Source organism: Anopheles gambiae, chromosome X (assembly GCF_943734735.2).
Source record: "Anopheles gambiae chromosome X, idAnoGambNW_F1_1, whole genome shotgun sequence".
Lineage (NCBI taxonomy): Eukaryota > Metazoa > Arthropoda > Insecta > Diptera > Culicidae > Anopheles > Anopheles gambiae.
The window spans coordinates 9,076,222-9,097,110 of NC_064600.1; the positions used below are offsets into that span (position 1 = coordinate 9,076,222).

General features: G+C 47.7%; 1 protein-coding gene across 1 annotated transcript in view; it reads left to right on the top strand.

The window, feature by feature from the left end:
- LOC1271730 (protein scalloped) overlaps positions 1 to 20,889 on the top strand; it is a 107,571-nt gene that overhangs the window by 37,781 nt on the left and 48,901 nt on the right. The window contains exon 2 of the mRNA XM_061650434.1: positions 11,158 to 11,202. Coding sequence (XP_061506418.1) covers positions 11,158 to 11,202 — 45 coding nt within the window. The remainder of the gene's footprint in view (positions 1 to 11,157; positions 11,203 to 20,889) is intronic.

Genomic DNA, 20,889 nt, shown 5'->3' on the forward strand with positions numbered 1-20,889 from the left:
CACACATTAAAAAAATGTAGGGAAAAAAACACACACACGCACACAGAGAGGTAAAGATGCCCTTTCTAGATGGAAAGTGTGGTGAAAACTAGAGATGAAAATTTTCGTAACAAAATACGAGGGAAAGAAAACTCTTATACGAGCCAAGCAACACCAATAAGAACAACGAAAAAAAAACAAACAAAAATAAAAAATCCAAAACCGGCGAAAAAGAATAACACAAATAGTGAACCGAATAACGAAACCAACTGAAACCGAAATGGTTGTACGCAACGGATGCTTGCACGCTTCCTCTTCACAGACACACAGTCCCGTGGGTTTGAGGTCGTTTTTTTTGTTGCTTTCTTTCTTTCTTTTTTGTTTTGTTTTGCTCGAGAGGTCACACACAGAGGGACATGCATATGTGCGATGCGGGTCCGAGAGCGAGGCTCGGGACAATTCGCTGCGGAGGTAGATAAATATAGAGATAATAAATGAATTCCAAAAATATCAACCTCGAAAATATGTACCCCTGCATGTATGCAGCGACCGATTTTCCAGTTGCCGCATCCCGCAGGGTTTGTTGGCACCGTTCGCAGGGGTGAGAGGTGCAGTGGTGAACCGAAGGGCAGGAGGATCGGTATGCAGCTCGAACGAGAGCGTAACCCCTGGCCGTGTTTGTGCGTGTTTTTTACATACATCTGAAGCCCAAAACAAAGCCTCACAGAGATGAGAAAAAATATACTTTTTATTATTAAATAAGCAGCACAAACACAGCTCGCAAATGGATAAATAAATAATGTAGCTGTAATGTGATGTAGTAGACTAAATACTCGCTGATATGTGCATGAAAATAGACAAACAAACAGACCAGAGTTTTTTTTCGGAGTCGGAGATGAAATGCCTACCCGCAAAAATATTGCACCAGCCGTCTCCGCTCCAAAGATTCATGAATCTACAATCTCTAAAGATTCTCAAAATATTGAATTGGCGCGATCTCTTGGTACAGTGGTTAACTTGCACGACTTAACAACATGCCCGTCGTAGGTTCAAGCTTCGCTTGGACCGTCTCCCCGTAGCAAAACAATTGAAAGAGTTTGTTTTGCTACGGGGAGATTCATGAATCTTCTTCCAACCGAGATTCAGATTCGCTAAATCATTTCAAAGATTCACTCAGATTCATGAATCTGAGTCAGATTTACCCAACACTCCAGACAACTCCGAGCAACTCCGAATGACTCCGGGCGACTTCGGACACCTCCAAACGAGTCCGGAAGATTCCGGACGACTCCAGACGACTCCGAGCGACTTTGGACGACTCCGAATAACTCCAGACGACTCCTTCTCCGAACTTCTCGGGATAACTCCGGACTACTCCAAACGACTCCAGCCGATTCCTGACGTCTCCGGACGTCTCAGCAAAGTTGTTCAACGCTGGACAACATCTAATGACTACTACTCCGGACAACTCCGGATGACTCCGGACGACTCCGGACAACTCCAAGCAATTCTTATTGACTTCGGACGACTTCACACGACTCCAGACGACTCCAGACAACTCTGGACGACTCCGAATAACTCCAGACGACTCCTTCACCGAACTTCTCGGGATGACTCCGGACTACTCCAGACGACTCCAGCCGAGTTTCAGCAAAGTTGTTCAACGCTGGGCAACATCTAATGACTCCTACTCTGGACAACTCTGGATGACTCCGGATGACTCCGGACGATTCCTAGCAATTCTTAATGACTTCGGACGACTTCAGAAGACTCCAGATGACTCCAAAAAATTCTGGACGACTCCAAACGACTCCAGACGACTCCTTCGCCAAACTTCTCGGGATGACTTCGGACTACTCCAGACGACTCCAGCCGACTCCTGTCATCTCCGGACGTCTCAGTAAAGTTGTTCAACACTGGAAAACATCTAATTACTACTCCGGACAACTCCGGTTGACTCCGGACGACTCCGAACAACTCCCAATGACTCCGGACAACTTCAGAAGACCCCAGACGACTCTGGAAGATTCTGGACGACTCCAAACGACTCCGGACGACTCTAGACGACTCCGAATAACTCCAGACGACTCCTTCACCGAACTTCTCGGGATGACTCCGGACTACTCCAGACGACTCCAGCCGAGTTTCAGCAAAGTTGTTCAACGCTGGACAACATCTAATGACTCCTACTCTGGACAACTCCGGATGACTCCGGATGACTCCGGACGACTCAGAGCAACTCCCAATGACTCCAGACGACTTCAGAAGACTCCAGACGACTCCGGATGACTCCAAACGACTCCTTCCCCGAACTTTTCGGGATGACTCCGGACTACCTCAGACGACTCCAGCCGACTCCTGTTGTTGAACGCTGGACAACATCTAATGACTCCTACTTCGAAGAAACACCGGACGATTCAGGATGACTCAAAATGACTCCAGCCGACTCCGGAGGACTCCGGACGGCTCCAGACGACTCCGGATGACTCCAGACCTACCCAGCTTTGCCAACTTTACCCATTATTACTTTCAACTGCCTCTGCTACATATGATAACATTTGATTAGACATTTAAGTGTCCCTGGAGGACAATGTGTAAGAAAATAGGAAAATAAATGCATACCTCTACATGATATTTCAAGTTAATATGTGTTTTTTTTTTCTCTCTCGAATGTAAGATTAAATTTTAAATATCGAAATCAATTAGTTTCATTCAGTACATTTGAATAAATTTAATTAGTGAAAGGCATAAATTCAAGGTAATATTTTTTATCAACAGTTGATACATTTTTCTTGGAGTTTTACACACAAGTTATGCAAGAAGAGCTTTGGCAATACAACTTTTTTTTTGTTTGTTACAAGAATACGTTTTTCAATTACCAAGATTGTATTAATATAAACGATAAAAAAACAGAGCCTCACCTTAACTAAACACCGTGCACAAAACCCCTGCCCCGTCCGCTGGAAGCATATCCGGTTCCTTTCCTTAGTGTCTTAACTTCGCCAGCCGAAACCACAAAGCGCCTTTAAGTAGGCAATGGCAAAACCGGACGACCGGACCGGACTCGCTCGCCAGAACGACGGTGCGCGTGCGAACGACATTTTTTTGTTCACACTTCAACCGGCGGCAATCGGCCCGTGTGCATCGGCAGCATCATCATCGTCATCGCCAGGCGGCCAATCAGTGCTGCACCGAATGCGTTGCCCTGAAGGGTTACCCTTTCGCTCAGTGGGTTAGTTGTATGTCGGGCGGTACAAAAAACGCGCACGCCACGAGGGGAGAAGCAGTTGGGAAACGATGGCTTCCCTCTCGTTGCCATCTGCGTTTACCATCCCTTTTGCGACGCAGCCCGCGAAGCACACTCTGCATTTTCCTGCGGAAATGCAAACAAAATTGTTAATTAACATGTTGTACACAGGGAGCCCGCACCCCAAACTCGGGTCTCCAGCCCCAATGTGGCAGGGATGTGGCGCATCGAGTCGAAAATATATTACATTTCATTCCGGTAGTGATATATTTGCTGCTGCATTTGGTTTGTTTTATGTTGTGTGCGTGTGTGCGTGTGTGTGTTTGCCCGGGAAAACCTCGCAGCCCCTCCGGTCCGAGTGCGGTGTCGGTAGCCGATAAATCCTCCCGTATCGCCACTACAGCAGCCGGTCCAACCCTTTGACGCTGACCCGTTCGTTTTTGTTGGTCAATCTCTGTTTGTTTCGCGCGTTTTCCGTGCCTGGGAGAATGCATTACTGCATCCAATGCCGAGGGAGGTGGGGAGGGAAGGGATAAAGGACTGATTTTCCACTCACCACAAAAACACACACACACACACACACTCAGGCAGAGCGGTACGGATGCGCATCGGCGAACTGCAGCGTCACGTGCAGCGAGCGGGAAAATTTCGGTCCCGGTGCGTTTGGTTGCATGTTGCCCCGGGGTGGTTTTTGCCAGTGGGCTACCAAGTGGGACGGTTGAGCGAAATGTGAAATCGTTTTATTATACCAATATTGCATTTATTTATGTGCTCCCCGTGTGTTCGTTTGGGAGGGCGACCTCCCCTTGGTGTGAGTTTTGTTGTTGTTGTTGTTGCATACTGCGTCCAGTGCATCGAGCGCAAACGACCGTCAGCCAAAGCCAGATAGAACGAGTAACAGGTGTGTGGGAGAGGAGGGAGGGGGGGGAGGAGGCTGGGGGATGCACCAAGTGCAGTCCAGGGCATGACGACTTAATGAAGCAGCAGCAGCAGTAGCATCAGCAGCAGATCATCATAATTCTCGTTTATTGAGGCATTTACGCGGTTCCCCGTTTTCCGTGTTGACAGGGCAGGGCTCTGCATGATTTTGCGTGCTGTATTTTTTTGTTTTTTTGCTGCCGACATAGTGTTGACAGTTCCTGGTGCGCGCGAATGGACGGCTTTTGGGGAAGTTATTTTTTGTGTAGTTTTTCTTTTTATTTTTTTTTGTTGTTGCAAATTAGGCATGGGCAAAACGATTCTTTTCACCGAACGCGAACGAACTAGTTCGCTCACCAAAAAGAACCGAACGCGAACGACGATTCTTTCGTTCTTTGTTTCATGAGGTTTTTATTCACAAAGAACGCTCGTTATCTTTTTCATTTACCCACCATAGACGCATACTGTAGCCAAAGAAGTACTCATTCTGCGGTTAAAACCAATCATTTAAAAACATTAAACACTCGGCTGTCTGGTCAACACAATCCATCGCAAAACCGACCAAAAACTAGCATGTAAAAAACTAATACGAGCAAAAATGTCTCCTGCATATATTGTACTCCATGCCTTATACACACTTAAGGATTCTATTTTAAAAAACTACTTAAATATGGATCAACATGATGAGCGCAATCAATTCAGTTCAGTTCATTCGCGAACAATGACTAATCCGTTTGAACGGGCTCGATCTTTTGAATTGTATAGGTATAATTTCCATGCCAACAGAACACAGATCGAACACCAGTTCGAACGCGTTCGATGAATTCAGTTGTGTAGGTACGATTTACACACCAACAGAACACAGATCGAACACCAGTTCGAACGCGTTCGATGAATTCAGTTGTGTAGGTACGATTTACACACCAACAGAACACAGATCGAACACCAGTTCGAACGCGTTCGATGAATTCAGTTGTGTAGGTACGATTTACACACCAACAGAACACAGATCGAACACCAATTCGAACGCGTTCGATGAATTCAGTTGTGTAGGTACGATTTATACACCAACAGAACACAGATCGAACACCAGTTCGAACGCGTTCGATGAATTCAGTCGTATAGATACGATTTCCACACCAACAGCACACGTATCGAACACTGCTGGACAAATTCGACGGCGTTCGAGGAATTGAGTTGTATGGGTACGATTTCAACACCAACAGGGTACATTTTGATCTCTGACGACCCGTTCGCACGGTGCGAGAAAGAGCGAGAAAGCAATATGATTTTGTACGTTTTATTACCACATTTATGTGTGCCGTCGAACACTGAACGGAACGTTCGAACGCGTTCGGTGTAGTCAGTTTCTTCCAAAAGTCCTGGTCGTTCTTTTTGTTAAGAACCTCGTTCGTTCGTGCACTTTACCGAACTGTTCGAACGGTGCGATTCTCGTTCATTTTACACATGCCTAGTTGCAAATTATCGGTAGAGCGCTGAAACAGCGGGCCCCATCTGGCACCGTTGTGTCTGACGGGTCGGCGGCGGTTGAGCACAAGCGCGAGACGGTATGAGTGCCACCGTGTGAACCGGAAGCTCGTTCTCCTGTTGCACGTTCGTTCTAGAGTGTGTCTACTTGTAAAACAAAAAGAGGGCGCAATATGACTCCTTCACACACGCGGAGACCTGAAGGGAAGCAAAGAACATGCAAAAAAAAAGCAACACCCCCATTTTTATGACGATGGCAATGATACGGCGATGATGCGTGTTTTATCGACTTGCCTCGTGCGCTGCATCCTTCGTTAGGCGAATGATGAGTTTACTGCCGCAACACCGTAAAACGACTAAAAACGACGAACCCCCGCTTTTTCGGGGTGTCGTACACTATTATTCGCACATAATGATTTCGGTATGTGGAATGCAGCTGGACAGTAAGCGGCCAAATGATTCGCTCACTGCAAAGCGCCGCCACTGAGCAAAAAGGTGTTAAAGTGATTGGCCTGAAGCCCCGCATCACTATTAAATCTTCAACTTCACCGGTCGGTACTAACGGCCAATGTAGCCCGACCCCGACCCCGGCTATTGCTTAATGGTTTAATAATAAACATTGCATTATTTACCCATCCACTGTATAAAGACGATCCCGCGTAGGGAAAGTGCAGTTTGTTTTTGTTTTTGTTTTTTTTTTTTTTATTGCACATGCATTTTCACACCTTCACAGCTCGTTGGGCTATGGCTAAATATTGTGTACCGGGGCAGGCAGGCTGTGGCAAATGACAATTTGCGGCTCGTAAAGACCCTGTGTTGCCAGCTGATGCCGTTTGCGCAATTGTTTGCGCTGCGCCCGAGAGCAACTGCAAAGTGGCCGTGGCGTTCCCGTCAATTCAACCTCCGATTAGCGCACAGTTCCCCCAGGCCAACCAGATTATTGGTTTAAAGTCGCCCGAGGCTCGTGTTTTTGTTTTTTTTTTTTGCACTGTGGTTTGTGGCCAAAACAAAACACAAGCAGATGGCGCAGGTAAGAGGTAATGTAAAGGTTTTTTTTTTTTGAGTTGATATCATCACGTTCCTTCTGCTTGTCATTTGAACTAAAAATGGTGGCACACTTTCTCGTGCCTGCGCGTGTGTACGTGTATGACTTTAGGATAAAGTGACAAAGAAAGTGTGTGTGTGTGTTTGTGTGCGTGTGTGTGTGCGTGCGTGTGTGTATGTGTTTGTGTGTGTGTGTGTGTGTGTGTGTATGTGTGTGTGTGTGTGTGTGTGTGTGTGTGTGTGTGTGTGTGTGTGTGTGTGTGTGTGTGTGTGTGTGTGTGTGTGTGTGTGTGTGTGTGTGTGTGTGTGTGTGTGTGTGTGTGTGTGTGTGTGTGTGTGTGTGTGTGTGTGTGTGTGTGTGTGTGTGTGTGTGTGTGTGTGTGTGTGTGTGTGTGTGTGTGTGTGTGTGTGTGTGTGTGTGTGTGTGTGTGTGTGTGTGTGTGTGTGTGTGTGTGTGTGTGTGTGTGTGTGTGTGTGTGTGTGTGTGTGATAAGGCGAAACATGTCGTCAATAAAGTATGCCTTGCAACAAGAATCATTTTGATGCATTGTTTCGAAAAACGGTGCCACATTGATATTTCATTTCATTCTAGAATGTTGGCACACTTTCTCGAGTCTGTGCGGCAAGGTGTGACGAAATGTCTCTTTCAAGCTACAACATTTTTTTTATGCATTTTTTCGAGAAAATATTCTATATTGATAATTCGTTTCATCTAAGAATGTTGGCACACTTATTCGACTATCTATGCTACTAGGTGAAACAACCTTAGGGGCTGTAGTGACAGTTGATTATTTTTTTACATATTTCCGATAAAGGAAAGCATGATATATCAACGATATGCTCCTTTCATTTTGAAAATAGATTTGAAAAACCCACAAACACACTCCCAAGGTGACCTTCGTGGAATTATATGGGAAATTTTAAGTCCCATCATGTTCGCATAAAAAAAACACTCCCAAGCATCAGTCTAGTAACGGTGCAGCCTAGAGGAGTGTTTATCATCTTATCTCACAATGCTGGCATACTTTCTCGAGTGCTGTAGCATGGTCGGGAAAAGTGTTTTAATAAATAAAAATCATGTCAGAACGTCATTTTGACACTTGCTTCGCAAGAAAGGTGCAAACTGTTAGAGAAGTGGACATCAAAGAGTGAATCCGATTATTTGGATCCACAAAAACTCACAACAATGTACCACGCATCCTCAACAAAAGCTTGAGCACCCCTGCACGAGCAGGGGTCTCTTCTGCAGCACCCGTCTTCGGAACAAAGAGGGCTGAAGAAAGAGCACAGTCCGAAACAACCTGTTTGACGCATAACCGATCGCATCCGTCAAAAGATTAACAGCTCGCCAGTCAGTCAGTAGAGTGCCATGCTGGGAGCAATCAATAATCGCTGTCGATTGATTATTAGGGAACGATTAATGTTCTCGCTTTGTTTGCTGCTCCTGCCGGATCCTGCACCCTCCCCTACAAATAAAGCACTTACACGGATAATCCGAGCATTGCCGGTTGTCGTGCAGGGTTGCCTCTGCAACAGATGTGATTGTGCGATAAGCCAAAATGGAAAGAAAGGGTTCGTCTGTTTTTCGTCTCTCACTCACACACAGCACGGCCGGCAAGAGCCCTGCCGCTGTAGCTTTTATTCTCTATTCCCTTTCACCTAAGCGGCCAAGTTCTACGGCACCGTGCGATGACGCGGTTTTGCCGAAGCGAAATTAGCTCCCCCAAGCGAGCTTTCTCCGTCTCGTTCGCTCGCTCGCAGCGGCTCGGAGCTCGGCTCGAGAGGTCCTGTCCTGATCCACTTTTCCCTCCAACCCAACCCGTGAGCGCCAATCGGGCAGCGCTTACCGGGTGCCGGCGGTGGCGGCACGCCAAAAACCGGTTTTTCCTTCTCCCGTTTCGCACGCCCCGACAGCCGATCCGACTGCCTCGATCGCCCAACCAGCAGCAGCAGCAGCAGCAGCAGCGACACAACCACCAACGGATAACAAACACACAAAACAAAAAAAAGAAGTAGAAACTACCAGGCGTGTAGCCCAAAGAGTGGCAGGGGTTCTTGTGGAGATGAATCTCGCGTAAATGGGCGGTGTGGTTCCGGGGGAAGCACCAACGGCCAAAGATCAGCAGGACGAGCTTTCAGCAGGTTGCTACTAGCAACTTGGAAACGTTTTTTTTGTTTGCTTCTTTTTTGACGTTTATCCAAGAAGAGATACAAGATAGCAATTAAAAAACAGAAAAACAAAGCTCTCTGCAGCGCCGCATCAGCTTCCTGCGTGAGCGTTGGTTCACGGGATCACACAGGTGACCCAATATAAATGAGGCCAGCCAAATGGGAATTATCGGAAAGAGAAACTTAACGCGCGATAAGAGAGGGAGAGATGAGCGGCTGAAAGTTAGGATTGCAAGCGGCGGACAAGAGCAGAATGAGAGAGAGAGAGAGAGAGAGAGAGAGTGCGCACGACATTAGCGTGGAAGGAAGAGGGAGCGAGAAACCGCGATTACAGCGAGAGTTGCCCAAAAATCGGTCCGAAACAGATAATGAAATGAACCATTCTCTGAACCTTGCCCCTGCTGTCAACCTCAAACGAGCCGTTTCCTACACACTGACGCTAAATGTTCTGAGGCTAAACGGGTAGTGAATCAAATTCACCACAATCAATTACTCGGACACACATGCACGTACACCAGAACATGAGCCAACAGCGTAACAAACAAAAAACCCTACACACACGAAATCTACCACTAACCTGTCGCCAGGGCTCGTCAATGCCGTTCGATCGGGTCCGTGAAAGCCGGAGCCGCTCATTTCGATGTTTTTGTTTTATTGCCCTCGTTGCTGTTGCCTTCGCTTGCGTCGCTTGCGTGCGCCACAATCACAGCTTCCTGCGACCCGGTTGGGCCACCAGCTCCCCCCATTCCCTCCAAAAGCCCGGGAAAGCTTTCTCGGCCAAAACCGGCCAAAACAACCAGCTCGAGAATCGCGGGCGCGCTCGCTTCACCACCGCCAGAACCGGTTTGTGAATCATCGCGTCGCGTGAACTAATCCCGCGAAATGAGCGCAAAAAATCGCGCGCACACACACACACATACGCTGTGGAACATGGGACCACAGCCTCCCTGCGGGTGGGGAGGGGGGCGTGTGTGTGTGTGTGCACCCGCGCGCGCACGAGAGTGAGAGAATAAAGGGGGTTTAATGCCTGTTTTCCATTTCTTAATTTTGTTCGGTTTTTACTTTTCCCCCTTTTTTTTACGCGGCTAGTAGTATTATTTGGCCGGGGCTCGTTGTTGTACCAGTGTGCTCCTTCGAAAACTCTGCTCCAAAGGCTCGATCTGTCGTAGAATCGATCGCGCCGCCAAGATGAGGTGCCGTTTCAGCTTCCGGTTATGTGCATTTTTTTTTCTTTCATTTGGTTCTTTTCTTTACGGTTCATTCGGTTCACTTCAACGGCCGCGGGTGTTGCAGTTTCCGCTCTGGATGGGGATACTGGTCAAGCTGCTTTTTTTCTTTCTCTCCATCTCTCTCTCTCTCTCTGTCTCTCTGTGCTACCCAAACCCGTCCGTAATCCGCTTAGTCACCGACCGGGACGCTCCGAGCAAAAGTTACACTGTGGAGGACGGGGAGGCCAAACCCGGTGAGGCTATTTTTACTACCATGCCCGTTTTTAGGCCCACCGCTCTTTACACCCCCCCCCCCCCCCCCCCTCTCCCAGACACATTTCCAGACCAATCTTCCTGGCTGCGCCATATCACGCCCGAACGATGATTTACGACCGTGTCTCTCGATGCGAAACGGCGCATCAAGGGGGCCTGTAGGCGCTTCTTGGAAGGATGTCGAATACATTTAGGTTCCAGCGAGGTAAACTATCGCTTTATTGCTTGATGCTTTTCAGCTCTTTTTTTTCTCTTCATTATTTTTGTTTTGCAATGCGTTGCAATCATTGCATTCGGTGCCTTTGGCGGTGTCGTTTGCTGCTCACTTGAGAAAACATCAACTACATTGCCAGCAAAGTAGGATATTAGCTCGCGCGCGTCTAATGCTAATCAAACGAACCATTTGAATATCATCCATCGTGCCAGCCAATTGTGCAGCTAGAAATAAAAACGCTTTGATTTGCGCCAGAAAAAAAAAAGATTGTTTTTAAGCAATAAAGCTCGAAGCCCCAGACAAGTCAGCTGGCCCTGGAGGGCTCACAGGGAGACTGCGGTGACAGGATGAACGCACCTGTTAATTGATTTTTATTTTCACACCTTCACCGAGAAGAGGCGCGCAAAACTACCCCCTCACGGTGCCGGCTCGTTGGCTGTCATTTTGATTGTGTTGTTATTTTCATTTTATTTCGCTTATTCCTATCGTTTCTCCTGTTTCCTATCGCAAGCGGTTGACTTTCCCTGTCATCGCACACACTCACACACACGCGCGCGCGCGCGTCATTGGCCGATTGTTTAACGCTGTTCTCTTTACTCTTTCTCCTCTCGTTCTAGGTGAGTACGATGAACGGCTTAAGGCGGATCTGCTGCACTGTCTCGGTAGGTTAAGGGGGTTGGAGGGGAGGGCTTTATTGTTGCGTATACTCGAGCGATAGTGACCGGTGGTCGTATTTTTCACACGTTTGCATACTAGGTGTGGTTGGGAAGGAACGGGGCATTGTCAATAGGAGCCCGAGTATATGAGTCTCTGTTAATTTCTGTTAAAACTGAACTTTACACCGCGTTAACCTCAGCGACCTGATAGCCTACTGGATAGAGGCGCCAGTTCGTGCATACTAACCCCAGGACAGGTTCAATTCCAATCCAAGGGACACTGTTATGTTTATGTGGTGGTGTTGTAATCCCCTCATGTAGAGAAAACTGTGGAAAATATAGTTCTTGTTGTTTGAGGCACTGAGTTCTTACTACAATATACATCTTTAGAAGGCAAAGCCTTGTATTTGTATAACGCCTGCATATGACTCCGTGTGTAATCCGTTATTGTGCCATCAAGAAAAAAAACTGTGTAAGAAGATGAAGGAAAAATACACACCGATAGAATTGGGCGCGAATAAGGGTCTGGGGGCTTCAAGAAGAAGAGAAAAGATGTGTGTAGATTTCCCATTTTTTTTTACCTACACCGAATCGAATATCGGCTGACGCGCTCGATCTCACGCCACCTTAAACCATTTACCACCAGTTTTCGGTGTGATGTGTTTCGCCCGTTTTGTTCTTAAAACCCACCCTTACAGATGGATCGGGTTCCTGCCTCCCCGACTCCTCTCTATCTCTCTCACACTTTCGCCGGTTGGGGTGCGTACTCTCGAGGCCTTCTACTAGGCTAGGCCATATCGCGCGGGTGCGCGCGGCGACTCCCCCTCCCTGCACGATGAGATAAGTAGATACGCTTTCCAAGAAGGTAACCGCCGCCTCGCCTTTTTGTAGGCGAAGAAAGCACTCCACGGGTCATCCGGGTTGGGCAACGAAACTAACAATAAAAACAAAACACACCCAAAACCGTTGGCGAAGGCTTCAGTCAGCGGCCAATCGATAGCTGTTCCCTGTCGAACGCGTGTACCGTGGTCATCGACCCCGGGGGCCTGGTTGGCCCGAACGTGTTGCAAAGGTATTGCTTCATAGGAGCGTATTTAAGCAGTGCAGTTAAAGCAGTGCTGGTGCCTTCCAAATGTCCCAACAAGCGTCACATTTGCACGCGCGTCAAAATTAGGAGGGGATGAAAATAGTTTGCGAAAAACCCGGCATTACAAAGCCATCCGCATTGCCATCCAGGGCGCAGCCAAAACAAGAGCAGGACAGGAGAAAAGCAAAACGGCAGCAAACCACAGAACAAGACCCGCAAAGATGACCCAGATGGAGGATACCACCGAGGATGGCCGCAAGTGGTACCGGCTTTCGCGCCTTCCATCGGCGACGTCCCTCGCTTTTCCGCCCATCACTCAATGGGGTGGATGGGGGAGGTGGGGGGGGGGGAGCAACTGTAATAGGAGTATACGATGCACTCACCGCCTCCGAGAGGGCGTCCGTGCTCGTTTGCTGTCGTCTGCGTTTGCCGCCCTTCAATGTCTTTCCACCCGCAACGCTGGGACTGGGGCGCCTTTTATTTTTCGCCGTTTGCCATTTGTCGTGCTTTTTCTACCCGCTGAGAGACACAACCGTTGGTTAGTGCCCACGCGACCCACCCCGGTACGCGGACTCCCACATCAGCCGCCGTCGGAGGCTGGAATCGTTACCATCTTTTCTTTTTTACTGTTTCATTTGCGCTGCAGCCATCAATAATCGTTTATTGCGCTCGGTGGTCGCAAGGGGATGGGCTCTCACTTGTTGCACATCTTCATTCTCGATGGGAATGGGAGATGCTGTACCTGTGAGGATATTGTTCGAGATGCGTGCTAGAACTACGAAACTTGGCAAGAAAACTGCGAGCCTAGAGCTTGGTTACTTTTTATTGGCTCATTTATTTCGTTTTCAATTTGTATTTTTGGTCCTTCGAGCCGGATTTTCACCACCGCATACGTTCAGAACGGAAAACGCTAGTCGAGTCTTTATCACACCTTCACCATCACCAGCTGCGCTTTACTCTTAACTAGGGAGTAAGGTATGTGCATGTATGATAGATCATTTGCGGTTTCCATCGAAATATTTGGTCCTTCGAACCGGATTTAAAGCAAAAGCCTTTATCGCTAGTTTTTTTTTATAGAGACTTTGCTTTATCGCTAGTTGACTTCTTACCAATCCCAATCATTCAATCTTCATCACCCCAACCAGTAGTTCCCTTTCCACCAACACCCTACCCCTAGTCCCCTTCTCCCCTTAAGTCACTTTAACCTACACGTGTTGAAGTATCACCACGATGGTTTCGCTAATCGCGAACCGTTTTAGCACGGGAACGCATGCACGTGGTAAAGCGCCGACCTGCCAGGCCAGATGAGTCATGCGCCCCTTGTAACGCACATGTGGCCGTACCGTGCAGCTCGCAGACAAAGTGGATGGAAGCGATTAGCCTCCAGCTCCGTTCAAGAATCTCCATTCGCGACCCACGTGTGCTCCAGGCCGGCCACGTGTGTGTGTGTGTGTGCTGGGCGTTGAGTTTGTTGTGCTTTGATTGTGGCGCGTTTCGCTTTGTCTTCTTTGTCTTCTCCGCCTCCCCATCAGTTGGTCGGCCGATGGCTGCGATTTATGTGTGTCTCGCGTGCTGTTCGGGGGTAGATCTAGCATCTGGCTGACCCACCTACGGGCCACAAACAGCACGTCGCACTCGGGCTCCGTGGCACTCCGACCGACACTGAGACGTGATTGAGCGCGGAAAGCGTGCAAATATTCGACGCGTACACTCCTGCCCGCGTTCGGTTCGTCGTCTGAAACGAACGACTCCAGCGTACAGCTAGACGGGAGTCGCTTCACCAGTGCCCCGTACGCACGTGTAGTGACGCGCCTAACCGTCACCGGGACCGTTTGCGCTACGCTACAATGTGGCAAAGCAAAACGGACAGAATAGAAAGAGGACGAAGAAGCTGTAAAACCACAGACTCGTTCTCTCAACGGCAACGGGGAGAGCGATGCAATGGCAAGGGCTGCAAAAATTCTAATAAAAACAACAATGTCAAAACAATCAACCCCCGAGTGGAGTGGAGTGTTGCCGAGCGTTCACTGCAGACCCAGCGCACATGTGCACGAGTCTTCCGACTTTGTGTTTCAGCAGTTTTGGTTATATTTTAGTGCCCAACGCATTCCGCAACCCTTATCTTGTACCCATGTTTCCCCCTCTTGGCGTTTCACCACTTCTTTGTGAGCGAATTTCGGTAGCCAATAAAAGCAACATTCCCCATCTCAGCCTGTCCGGGATGTAATCTGTTCTGTAGAACCATAGCAATGGCGCTGCACAGCTTTTCCCGTCCCAGACGAGCTATTCCTGTCCCTAGATTCATGCTTTACCGGAAAATAGGTACCCTGGAGGGCAGTATATCCCGTTTTCCAGATTGAGATTGCCCCACCGGTTCTATCTTGTAACCATGCTGACGTTGCCAAGGAACCGATTCACAGTGGAGACGAAACTTTAAGCTAGAACCCGAATGTAATTGGTTGCAAAACAGTCCAAAAACGTGCTGGAGTTGACTGATTCCGAAAGTCAGCAGCTCGCAAGGCTCTCGTCGATTGCCGTATTGTACTGTCAGTTCAGCCGGCCAGCTGTCACCTGGGATGCGGGTGCTCTCACGCCGTGCCGAGCTTAATCGATCATTTTAATCGATATATCCCTATCGATGGGCCCCTGGGAAGCTGCCAGCTGGGTGACAGCATCCAGCAGTCTCATCCTCTGCAAACGGTAGAGAGAGAGAGAGAGAGAGAGAGAGAGAGAAGAGAGAGTTCCTCCGCTCAACAACAGTAGCAAGCGTAGCGATACGATCGCATCTGATCGCAGCGGTGTGTGTGGTGTACACGCTCATCTCGCCGGGATAAGCGCTTGGGGCTTTGCGGCACGGCGACTTAGTTTCCCCTTCTCCCAGTATCACCTCGTACACTAACGCAAACAACAAAAACCACTGGCGTTCGAGTGTTTGTGTGTGTTCCCCCTTTGGCGCGCTCTCGTCGTAGTGCACAGTGGTTCCTCTCAGAGCAATGGGCGGACATACATGAATTCGTGCCAAAAGTAGCAAAACATTGAAACGGGAAGTGGAGTCAAATAATTGATAATTTCTAACATTCGAATGTTTGCAAGCGAAATAGTACAAACGCAGAAAAGCTGTTCTTATTTAGATGCTTAGAACTTGAAAAGAGACAGCAAGGGACAGCTGAAATTGTTAGGAAATGTTAACAACATATTGATTCAATAAAATACAGATGCAGTAGATTACAGTGAAAAACTTCGAGGTCAATAAACATGTAATGCACTGAAGGTATAAGACTTATTGGCTTGAGACTTATGACTTAAAACAAGTTTAGCTGAATGCTTTTTGTGTTACCTCAAACGGAGATTTTATTTTAAAGCGTTCTGTCAAGTTAAAGCTACGGAAACGGGTGTTGTTTTACGGTTTTGTACTAATTCAATTTGTTTAAACCACGCGAATTGCATATACCGTCTTGCCCCGAGTTACGCGAGTAAGCTACAGTCGAGTTATGCGAATTTGTCATTTTGACAGTTAATATGTCAAAGCAGTAAATTTTTCGGCAACAATTGTCATAATATGTCAAAGCAGTAAATTTTTCTGCAACAATTGTCAAATGTAATGATACGGCCAACCAGGCCGTCCTTACGAGAAATAAAAAAAAAATAAAAAAAATTGTCAAATGCAAAATTTATTGTTTTTTTTGGTCAATTTTCGGCAATAACAAAATGTTCAATACGAATTATATTATTCGATTAGTATACAAAAGTACTAAACTTAATCAAAAACAACTATTTATCAACTATATTTTGGTTTCCGTTACGGCATAGGCATTTTTCGCGTAACTCGAGGAAAGACTGTAATTAGATGCAGAAGGGATTTTCTAATATTTTACTGTAGAAAGTGCGGGAATAACAAAATGCAAATCGGAAAAGGAGAAACATTAGAGAAGCGCTACCATCGAAGTGATCGTCAAACGTGGAATAACAACAATAATGCACCGAATAATATGTAGACTTCATTAGAAAATTGTATGATGCATTATTGCGTTTCACGTTGCAGTTGGTTGAAAAAACGAAGCTTTTTCAATTCAATTTGGCAGCAAAACGTCTCGAGTTTCCGTTTGACTCAGCACTAATTCGCAATGCTGTCACCAGCAGTTAAGTTTTTTGTACGATTTTCCATTTTTTAAATCATCGTATCTCCCAAACTATTGGACGCAAGTGAGTGAAATGTTGGCTTTATACTAAGCAACTATCTTACTGTCCAGCAAATCCACTTGCCGATTAAAAATTGCGACAAAAACAATGTATGCTTTATGTCCACCACCTCGACTATCGTGTGCGGCGGTGCTGAGAGAGCGTGCAATGCGTCTTGATCGTGCTGCGCACTGCATTTGTGTTAAGCTCATCGTGTTCTATCGCCCATCCCCAACAGCCCCAGCAAACGCGTTTGTCCAACTGGCGCACCTAATACACCAGCGCGGGCAAACTGCGCACACAAATATGAGTAAGTATAACTCCTGTAGCCGAAAACACGATCGTCGCAGCCTGCCTGTTGTCAAATGTGGGGAAACAGAAGGGGGTGTGGGGGCGGGGGCTGGCTCAGGGAAGGGAGGAAGGGTTTTTTCTTCTTCTATTTTTGAAACAGGTTTTGCGCTCACGCGCCGCACCGTTCGACGGTGTGTACCTGTGTGTGAGTGCGCTCTTCTTCGATTTCTTCGGAAGCGAAATAAAAGGAACCAGGTGGAAGAAACGGTTTTAATAGATTGGTTTCAAACGGGCGTTTGGGACAAGATGGAGGGGGGGGGGGGGGGGTGGGGAATTTGTGTTCGGGAGACACACAACACAAACACACACACACATACACATCCAGCACGACGAAAGGTTTCGACGTGAATCCGTGATTTTGTTTCACACAAACGTGCGATGATGCGTCAAGATGCTGTTTGTATGTAAGCGCGCTGTTAAGCTGTGGGTGGGGGAGGGGAGAAGAGGGTGAATATGTGGGGGGGGGGGGCAATGCTTTCCTTTCGGTTTGGGTTAGGTAGGTTTTTTTTTTTTTTTTTTTCCTCCTGTCGCAGCATCTCGTTCCCGTCCCGCGTGGGGTCGGGCTGCAGGGTTTCTCAATCCTTCTCGCAGGGAGCGGTCGGGGTGATCTTTTGTATCTCTCTTTCGTATTCCCAAACGCTCTCTCTCTCTCTCTCACACACACACACACACACACACACACTCTTTCAAACATCTTTCACCGTGGGTCGTCGCCGTCTGGTTCTGACTGCACCAGTGCGCCTCTGCAAGAATAAAACTTTTATTACTGTACACACTACCGCACACACACACACGCACACACGTGCAACAGCTTGTAAAACCGTGTACACATTTTCCCCACCCCGTCTTCCCCATAAACCCCCTGCCCCAGCGTGGTGTCTTTCGCTGTTTTGCTTGATTGCACTACTTCTTCTCCTTGAGGGTTTGTGTTCATTGCGCACGGTCGGGTGAAGGGTTTATTTTTATTTTAATGCTCCACACATTTAAAAACACACACACACACACGCTGGAGGTTCTAGTGCGCGACTCAAACGTTCATTTGATTTGCTGACAACCCCCCCTCCCGTCATTCATTGCCCTTCTGCTGTTTAATTTAATGTTTTCAATACCATTCTACTTTTTCAACCTCGCTCGTTTGTCTCCTCGCAGCATCCTTTCATTAGTTTGTGTGGCTGTGTGTGTGTGTGTGTGTGATTTTTTTTGTCATAATCTTTTTATCTTCCTTCTTCCCGCCGCGCTGCTTTCTCGGGCCAGCCGGCCCAGCGGCTTGCCGCCAGCATCGAACAGCAGTAGTTTCAACCATTCTCCCTCTCGCCCTCGCTTTGGCCCTCTCCATTTCACCTCCTCCTTCCTACCCATCCCCCTCCTCCCCCCCCACCCTTTGCATAACTGGTTCCAGGGGTCGGGAACACGAACTTTTGGACACTTTAATTTAATCTAATTTAATCTGACCCTCCTCGGTTTCGAAATTAATTTCCGAGCGAAACATTCATAAAACTGAAACCTCCTCCTCCACCCCCCCCCCCCTCCCCTCCCCTGTTCGCCACGGCCTCTCGCCAGCTTACTGTGCGTCTCTCTAGCTCTTTTTTTTCCTTTCCTAGCCTATTTTTTTTGAATGTGTTTTACTCCTTTTGCCCCCTCCGTTTCGGGTTCCCGGGGCAGCGGGCAAATCCCGTCCAACATTTATCACCCGAAAAGCGAAATGAGCAAAAGTTATGGCGAAATTGAATCCCAGACCGAGAGAGAGAGAGAGAGAGAGAGCGTGCTTTGATGGAGCCGGAGGAAGAGAAGGATGAAGAAGGAGCAGAAGGTGGAGGACTTTAAGACGTCGAGCATTAAAAAGACAATTCACAGTGTCTGCTGTAAGTGTGCACCTGCGAATGTCTGTATGTGCATGTGTGTGTGTGTGTGTGAAGGAGAAGGCAACAAGTCGCAGCATCCAAATGGGGGTTTATGTTGTTGATGTTGTTATTGTTGTTGTTGTTGTTGTTTGCTAAATCATTCTTCATCACCCGTACACGTTCGTCGTCTTCGTCGACGGCGATGACGATTTGCGTCTTCTGCGGCTGGTCCTTGCCCTCCGCCCGGTTTCACTGTTGCACCCGCTTTCATTAGCGTTTTTTTTTTTTCATTCTTCTTTTTTGGCAGTGACGTGTAACCTGTCTATGCGTGTGTGTGTGAGCGTTTTGATGCCTCTTCCCGGGTTCGTTTCGTTTTTTTTTGGATGCGAAAGGATTTCTTAGTGCATTCGTTTTGTTTTTCCTTTTTTTCGGTTGTTCTTTTCTCGTTGCGTATTTTCCTCAAACTTGCAGCGAGGATCTCGTGTCTCAAGCGAGTGCAACCCAGCATCCCCGAGAGCACCCGACAAAACAGCTGGGACCGACCGCCCCGAGTGACGGCGGTTGGTTGCTGTCGCCGCCCCGCCGCGTATGGTGAACCGTTTGCGTTCGCAGAATATTGCGCGCAAGAAGGAAGAGAAGGAGGTTGCGGTAGCAAAAGGGCTGTTTAAATATAGGTCTGCCCGGTTCGGTGCGCGTACTACTGTCCCTGGGTTCGGTTTGGTTTCGGTTGTGCGGGAGCACGTGAAAGCGCTGGCGATAACAGCCCAGAGACCAACAGACGCACGCCACTCTCGGGCGCCCGAAACCGAGACGCAGCTCTCAGTTTGATTGCAAAGCCAAAACTAAACGCGTTTGGCGCGGTCCCATGCAGTCGCCAACTGCCAACACCACGGGGGCTCGACAGCTTTATTGTAATAAATACGTAAATAAATAGATACACATATAAACAAACAAAAGCACAATAAAAGCTTGTGCCTCCCCACGGTCGGTGATCATTGCTTGAGCTCCGCAAAGGAGGCTCGGTACAGTGGGGAAGGGAATGAACTCAGCAACATCCCTTTCCCGATTCGATGCAGAACGTAATAAGCATTGATTGATCCCGCGGGTACGTACAGCGACCGAAACCTTCTTCATCGAAACCTCACAGCACAGAAGTGGCTTAGCATGATTGCGCATACAATTAATTCGCTCCATTTGCCACGCGCAGCAAATGATCACTAGCAGCAGCGCAGTTGATAAGCCCTGAGTACACCGCTGGTACGGGGCGTCGCGCGCAATGATACTTTATCCAATTAACCGATGCATACTGCTCGTTCGCTTCACAGTCCAATCGGCAGAGCGGCAGGCACGTTTGCTGCTGGTGCTGCTGCTGCTGCTGCTTGACCCTATTCATTATCCCCATATCGTGTCCGTCCGGTGGTGAGATAAGCGCGCGCGGGCGCGCGCCTGTGTTTGATTCTCTCTGCGTGTTTGTTTGGTTGTGGTTGGTGGTGTGCTGGTATATTCTCTCGTTCGATGATGTGTGCGTATTTCCTGCAACTACGCTGCGAGGTCCCCTCAAAACACAACAACCAAGCCAATTAATAGAACCCGGTAATAATCAATTAACGCTGCTCTATATAGCTCTCTCTCTCTCTCGCTGCCTCTGCACTGTGGGGGTTAGCATATTAGAGCAGTGGTCGGCAAGGTCCAACCCCCGCGAAAAAAGGATTTTACTGTTTATTGAAAGATGAGAACAGCCTATTCCTATTCGTATACAAATTACTGAGAAAATCTTTTAGTATGACATTTCATATTGTCGTGCTCTAAGAGAAGTCCTCCAAAGCTGAGAGAGATACTTTCTTTCCATGAACACCTTTTTAAAAGGTAATCATTCAAGCTTACTTGCAAAAATAAATCTACGACCTGGCGAGCTGCCTGTCGTTCAGTAATCTGGAATTTTCGCCATGACGTACGAGTGTAGGCATGTGGTTAAGATCTACCTTCGATTATTATCAATTCTTACTCAGTTTTTGCGACGAAATTGTTGGAGCTGAGCTTTTGCATCATGTTGATCCAGAAATTCTCTATCGAACACAGCACAGGCAGATGTTGGGCACAGGTTCGCGGACTAGGGTGTCACATCCGCAAGATCCGCCGAAATTCGTGGATGCAATTTGTGCTTCTTCGTATATTTTTACATGTTTCCCCAGGTATTATTTCACAGTTTGGCCAGTTGTATCGACCTCTCCAGCC